Below are 7,346 nucleotides of genomic sequence, written 5' to 3' on the forward strand. Positions count from 1 at the left end.
TGCATCACCTTAGCTTTACTTTGTGATGTGAAAATCTTCTTAATAGTAGTCCAATTACACCCGACCATTTGAACTAGGATTCCTTCACTCATAGAGGCTAAGAGTCACGAAAGTAGAATTGGTCCTACCTTTTTGTTCATCAACTGTTATGAAAGCACCTTGGATGGATGGTGTTCGTTCCACAGAGAAACACTTCCAAACCATAGCCTCATATTGTTGCAAGAACTTGATGGCTCCAAAGGGGAAAATTGATATTATCAAGTCAAATGGTCACTGACAGTAAAAGGGGCTAATAATCTGAATGGATTGAGGGTCGCTCACAATGGACGAAGGGAAAGAATCAATCATGACAACGTTTCTTTGTATAGAAGGTAAGCAAACAATAAAACACAGAAAGTATTTACAATAGACAAAAAGAGAAAGAAAGGAAAACAATCTACGACAATTGGTTTCCCGACGTTATGATATTCTTGGTGAGAGAAACAAAACCGTACAACTAACTGCGGGGCATGTGCTTGTCTTATTGCCTAGTATTTCATCAATATTTCAAACGTCTACTGTAATTTTTCACTTTTCCTCTACACTTGCAACAAAAACAAAAGCCAAGGAAAAAAAAATAGAAAAAAAAAAATCAATGAGGGGAAGGTTTGAATTGGTGTATAAAGGATCCTCTTAAAGGTAGTTGGCCAAGAAACGTTGCGTTTATGTCTGTTTCCTTTAAGATAAGCTCAACCTCTACCAGCAGACCACAGAATTTGCCGGAACCAGAAGGGATTTTAATGGTTGAATGGCTGCATGACCAAAGCATGAGGCCATTAATTTACTTCAAAATGCCAGTCATTGCATATGACACAGCGAGAGATTTGCAAGGGAGTCTATTTTTGAAAGAAATCATGCAGATAGTGAGCCATCTCTATTCCCATTTTGATAAAGCTGATGTGCTCTTTAGGGGTTCGTCTCCAATTTTTTTTATAGGCACTAAGCGTGTGATCCAAGAAGTATATGTATGTACTACACCTTTTTCACTTGTCGGTCTTGGGTGTTGTTTGATTTTGGGAATCAGACATGTCGCAGTTGGACCTAACTGGCTGCAAGAAAAGGAAGAGAGGAGACAGGGTTTTTAGATTCAAGACCTTTGGAGAAAAAGGCTACCCCGCTGAGTTCAAAGGCTCCTTCCGTGAAAATGTGGTGGCCCTCCTTGAATTTGGGCATTTAGAGAGTAACATGAGTTGTGGAATGCTATGCTGGTCGTTTCAGCTCGAGCTTCATCGCCACCCTCCTGCCCATATCTTGCTGTTTGTGGTTGAAGAGCCCATTGAAGCATCCACCCACCGTCACTGCAACCACTGCAAATATGTCGGTAAAGTTTCTAATGCCCCATGTTTTAGTTTCTTCCATCACCATAACCATAACTCAAGTCTTCAATATTAAAACATTTTTATCCATGTCATTGAAGCTCAGGCTGGGGGCACCATATGATATGCAATAGGAAGTATCACTTTGTGGTGCCTTCCAGGGAAACAGAGGCAGTGTTTGGCCATGACAGCAACTATGAAGGGCCTGATTCGAGGAAGGGTGAGAGGAGCATAGTGGGAGTTGAGGGGCATGCGATGCATGGAGTCATTCACTCCAATGGCTTCGGCCATTTGCTGTGTGTGAATGGGCTAGAAATGGGCTCAGACTTGGCTGGGCGACACATCATGGATTTTTGGGACCGTTTGTGCACCAGTCTGAGGGCAAGGTCAGCCTTACTTCTAAACTTCGTACACATGTATTCCCATGCGTTATATACTGGAGGTTCCTTAATTGTGTCCTTTAAAAGTATACCCGAAATCACAATTCTGTCCCTTTGTTTTATTTGCATGCATGCCGCCATTTTGAAACTTATTATTATTTAAAAAAAAAAAAAAAAAACTTAATCCATTAAACTGCGGATTCTGCCCGGAGAATCCGCTTCTGTGGTATACAAAGATCGGAACTCTATGGAGGAATTATAATCAAATGCGGGCTTTGAATTACACTTCTTTGGAAACACTATTTTCCTAAGAAAAATTTCAAGAATTGGGCTTCTGAGGCTTTTGTGGCGTTCAGATCCAATCTCTTGTATGCAGAGGCTCTCTGTAAGCCCCATCCAAGTTCCGAAGTCCATCTTCAACCTATAAAAGGTGCTCTTGTAAGATCAAATTTACAGAGGATTCCATTGACATAGCAGGAGAAGAGAAGAAAAAGTCCCAAAAGAAAATGTAAAGCAAGGATGATTAAACAAAACGATCTATTTAAATAAAGCTTTGATATTGAATTTTGTTTCATTTGGTAGGAAAGTGAGTATATATGACATTTCACAGAAGAAAGGCATGGATTTGAGGCTACTCCATGGAGTAGCTTACAGTAAGCCCTGGTTTGGTCGCTGGGGATATGGCTTTGGGCGTGGAAGCTTTGGTGTTACTCAACCAATGTACCAGAAGGCCATAGATGCTATACAAGGCATGCCATTGTGCTTACTCATCCATCATCTTGGCAGTTCTAACCATGACATTCCACTCATCTTCTCAAGGTATCAAACATTATCGGATCATTCACTGGTGACAGTTGGCAATCTCTTTCATTTCATGTTAGAGCTTAAATCCCGCCTTCCAAAGGAAACTTGTCTTGATTCATATAATCCAGGAATCTCAGTGGAAACTACTTGTAGATGGTCTCCAAAGCGAGTTGAAATGGCAGCAAGGGTGATTGTTGAAGCATTAAGGAGGGCTGAATTTAGGTGGGTCTCAAGGCAAGAGGTTCGTGATGCTGCTCGGGCCTACATTGGTGACACTGGCTTGCTGGATTTTGTGCTGAAATCCCTGGGAAACCACATAGTTGGGAATTACTTGGTTCGACGCAGCTTAAACCCAGTGACAAAAGTTCTGGAGTATTGCTTAGAAGACATCTCCACTGTATTTCCCAGTGATGAAGGTTTGGTCATGAATGATTCGAAACTGAAGGCTCGCTACAAGATCACGAGGATTCAACTAATGAAAGACATGTTCTACTTGTACAAAAACATCCTAAAAGAGCAAAAGCAGACGGTTGCCACAGGGATATTTAGTACAATACCTGTAGCTGCACGGGTAATTCTTGACACCAAATATCTAATCAAAGAATATTGTGGGGGGCAACCTTCAGAAGTCAAAGTGGGCTTGAAGCTCTATTGTACAGTTGTATCACGAAACAATGATGAGGATGATGATGGAACAGAAAAGGCACTTCCATTTGAGTGTATCATCTTCAAAGATAATTCTACCGTCCATGAGCTCAAGCTAGAAGTTGAAAGGAACTTTAGAGAGATTTATTGGGGATTGAGAAGCTTCTGTGTGGAGTCAATAGTGAATTTGAATGCCAAGGGATCAGATTTGGTTTTTGGGCTAGTTGAAGCAGGCAGTGAACTTCTCTTTGAAGGTAATGACAGCAAGGTTGGAATCAACAATGAGGGGATATATGAGAGTGGTCATAATAACTGCACTGTGGATTGTCCTTGTGGAGCTAAAGATGATGATGGTGAACGAATGATATCATGTGATATTTGTGAAGTTTGGCAGCATACACGGTGTGCTCAGATTCCAAATAATGAAGAAATTCCACATATATTTCTCTGCAATCAGTGTGAGCAAGAAATCATACTATTTCCTTCTCTACCATAGTAATATACCAATTCCTTGCTTTACCTGCAATATTTGATACTAACTCAAACAATGAACCAATAGGAAGTCAAGTGTTGGAAACCTCCCATAAAACAGTAGTGAAAAAGCTGTTATTCTTAGTTTTTAGGCATCATGCTTGATCTTTTACCTTTTATCTTTTTATTTTTATTCTTCATAGCAATGCTATGAGCCAATCCAAGCTTTCTTTCATTCAGCCTCTTAAAAACTGGTAGTTCTCTTCATCTCATTTTCCTTTTCCTGCCAAAATACCATTCCAAAATGCAGGATTGTTTGATCATTGACAATGCTGGGAGAGTTAATATTAATTAACATTGGGATCCAGTTTGGATTGTGCAACACAAACCTGTTCATGCCCAGTCTTGAGTGTTGCTTGAGCTACAGGAGTCTGATTCTCCAACTACCATGGATTGATTCTAAACTCATAAGAATAAAAGGTTGCATCTTAGGACTCACTAAAAAGCACCCCATTCCCACAATTGGGGCAGGCTTTTAATGTTTTACCCAGATCCTCTTTCAAAGGTAAAGAGACAGTGGAGAGACAAGAGAGATCACATGTAATATATTTTGTATAATGCCTGTTTCAAAGTACCAGAGAGCAAAAAATAATGGAGTTGGATAATCCAAATTCTAGTGTCAGTACCTCCACAAGGCTCTACCTTGGATTTAATTGACAACTGATGAGTGCAATGGTTAAAACACACAGAAAAATAAGTGGCCTCAAGATGCATTTTGAATTAAGCTGCTAAGATCCTTTTACTAAATTTTTTATATATCTGCTTCATCTGCTCCTTGAGTAAGGGGAACAGAGCAGCATCAAGGAACAGGGTGCAGTCGGAGCGTCAAAGTTTCAAGCTCAACCACTACAGAAGCTCCAATCATCTTTTTTGTCAAAGCAAAGAAATGTTGAAATAAAGGCACCTAACAAAAGCAGGCGTAACCTAAGTTTATGGGATGTAGACAAAGAGTGCCAAAGGCAAGAAAATAACAAGACATTAACTCCTAATAAAATCAACAAAATCAATAATGTTGTTGAGTTATGATCAGGGATCACAGTAACCAAGACTACAAATAATTGACAAAGAGTTTTCAGCATCAACTCTATGTTCTCCATTTTCTTAAAACATTTTCTATTATACTCTTTCCATAAAAACAATATCAAGCATAAAGGAGCCAGCCACCAAAATTTTTTCCTTTGCTTCCCAACAAATCTCCCAAGCCATCCTAATAACAACTCCTTAACTGTCAAAGGAAGCATCCATAAAATGCCGAACAGAGAAATACCAGACACCATAAATTGCTAATTATACCATAGTGAACGAAAATATGATTAGCCAATGTCTCGTCCTGCTTCCATGGAAAACAGCAACTAGCTAAAGGCCATCATCATTTCTTAAGCTGAAGTGAAAATCTTCTCCCAAGCCAATTCCCTAGCCAAAAAACTGGATTTGGTAGATGACAGTGTTACCCAAATCTCCTTCACAGGACTGCTCTCTCAAAGTCAATAAACTATATAAAGATTTAACTGAGCATTTTTTGTTGTTTGCTAACTTCCTCCTAACTAATCCAAGCAAACACTCCTTAAAACAACAGAATGGATAAGCTGAAGAAAATCCTGAACTTACTTCATTTCCTGGTCAAAGAAATTTCTCCAATAGCAAAGAACTAACCAACAATGACTATATCCTCCTTCCCAAAAATCAGTGACCTCCACCTCTCTATGAGGGGAAATGCCAAACAAAAAATGGGAAAGAGTCCTTCAAATGGTAAACTCCACACCAAGTATCAAACCAGAATTTTGTCCTAGCACCATCACCAATAGCAATGTTCGTACAAGATTTGAAAGCATCCTATCCTCTTCTGATGCCTTCCAAAGGCTCATACCTAACCCCTCTCTTCCTTCCTTTGAGATCCAACTGCCTTCCTCTTTCCCAAATTTGCCTTGAATAACTCCCCTCCACAAAAGGCCTCACTCCTCTGCAAATCTCCAAAATCATCTCTGATCTCCCAAGTAAAGCCTAATTAAGCTCAAATAATCTTATGATAATTAACTAAACCTCCCTTTCTTTTATCCAAACAAACAAATGGCTACCTCACAAGTTGGGTCTTCTTCAGTAATGTGCAGCGACTTCAACCAGCCTCAACCTTACCCCCTAGGGATAGGAAAAACTGCCGGACGGTCAATTGGAAGGCAAGAAAGAGTGCTTTTGATCAAAGTAGAGATTGCCCAAAAAAAAACCCTCTGAAAATTAAATATATTGACCAAGCTTCCTCATCAGTCCAATAAAATTGACTATGCCCCCCCTCCAATAAGCAACTCAAATGCTATCAGTAATTTGAAACTGGCATAAACAAAGAGCATAGGCACTTTTGGTTTTAGTTTTACCTGTATTGTGAGAAGTCAAAGCCAAATGTCGTGAAAAATTGTCAATCACTGTAAGCGGTCTTCTTCCTTACATTGATATCTTCATAAGATTATTCCTCCTAAAAAACAAAATCCTGATTACACAAATAAGGAGGTATTTGATGAGTGTTGGAAATGAACACAATTTCAAGCCGTCATTAACAATTAATCCCTCCTGCCCCAACACCAAAAAGTCGCTAACTGAAACAGAAGTTTAAAAAGGCATATCTTATTTTTTCTGGAAGACTACTCAATTAACATTCGAAATTCATTTTCTTTATGTTGAAACTGCACCAAACAAAGCAGCCCCACTCTCTTCATATTTCTATTCCCACAACTAACCTGAACCAATTTACCCACACAAAACAATCAGACATAAAATCGCTAAACAAAATCAATTCATAACCTTAAAAGCCAAATCCAAAATCCCCAAACCCCAACAACCCGTTAAAACCATTTCTGTATTAATAACATCCTAATCAAAACACACAGCCAAGAAGCAAAATCGCATCCCACTTCTTTTCTTGGAGTTAGTGAAAACTGAACCCTAAAACAGGGAGATGCTTTACCTGAAGAAAGTTTCAAATGCAGATGTTCCAAGGAAAAATGGATTGACCCTTAGAGAAATGCCATCGAGTTCTTTGATTCGGACTGATAAGGGAGAAGGAGAGAAGAGTGTAGAGAGAGAGCGAACTTTTGAAGTTTTCTCCGCGGGAAAGCGCCGCTTCGGACGCTCTGATTTAACATTAGTCGTTATATTTCCTAAAAGGGGAAAATTACCATGGGCTGAGACTAATAATCACTTAAAAGGATCTCTTCTTTTTTGAAAATTACAATAAAGGGTTAGAAAAAAGGAGACAAAATTACTCCAAGGATCTTCTTAACAATTTCCCTTTTTCTTCAACTACCCAAAAAGGAGAAAAAAAAAAAGAAAAAAGAAAAAGAAAAAAGCACCACAGTTTAGTTCATGAAGTGAATAAGATTAACATCCAAAAAGCTTATTGTTCTTGTGTGTATTCTTGAAAAAATCCAACAAGAAATTTGTAGAAGAGAAATATTTTTTTCTTTAAAGCATTGATAGAAGATATTTATTATTGTAAAAGAATTTTTTTTCAAAATAAGAAAAGTTTAGAACTTGTATTAGGACTACATTTCTTATGACTTTAATAGTATGAATTCGACATATTGACTTTAATAGTATGAATTCGACGGATTAAATATAATAGATTGAAGGAGGTTTTGAG

The 7,346-nt window shown here is 38.6% G+C and overlaps 1 protein-coding gene and 1 long non-coding RNA gene across 4 annotated transcripts; one reads left to right on the top strand and one right to left on the bottom strand.

Moving 5' to 3' along the window:
- Positions 1–1,065: 1,065 nt before the first annotated feature.
- On the top strand, positions 1,066–4,167 carry LOC117912805 (PHD finger protein MALE STERILITY 1). Of its 3 annotated transcripts, XM_034827538.1 has the most exons (4): positions 1,125–1,360; positions 1,462–1,741; positions 2,318–2,554; positions 2,693–4,167. In XM_034827538.1, exons 1-4 carry the CDS (start codon positions 1,225–1,227, stop codon positions 3,678–3,680), a joined length of 1,641 nt encoding a protein of 546 aa, XP_034683429.1. In that variant the 5' UTR covers positions 1,125–1,224; the 3' UTR covers positions 3,681–4,167. The 3 variants fall into 3 exon arrangements, with proteins under 3 accessions (XP_034683419.1, XP_034683429.1, XP_034683437.1); XM_034827528.1 differs by having other exon boundaries at positions 1,066–1,360; positions 2,318–4,167; XM_034827546.1 differs by having other exon boundaries at positions 1,272–1,360; positions 1,457–1,741; positions 2,318–4,167.
- Positions 4,168–4,249: 82 nt separating this feature from the next.
- LOC117912820 lies at positions 4,250–6,803 on the bottom strand. Its single transcript, XR_004651044.1, has 2 exons — positions 6,672–6,803; positions 4,250–6,197 (listed from the first exon to the last, which is right to left on the bottom strand). It is a non-coding gene; the product is annotated as an uncharacterized LOC117912820 (long non-coding RNA).
- Between the last annotated feature and the right edge of the window lie 543 nt (positions 6,804–7,346).

This window comes from Vitis riparia, chromosome 1 (assembly GCF_004353265.1).
Source record: "Vitis riparia cultivar Riparia Gloire de Montpellier isolate 1030 chromosome 1, EGFV_Vit.rip_1.0, whole genome shotgun sequence".
Taxonomy (NCBI): Eukaryota; Viridiplantae; Streptophyta; class Magnoliopsida; order Vitales; family Vitaceae; genus Vitis; species Vitis riparia.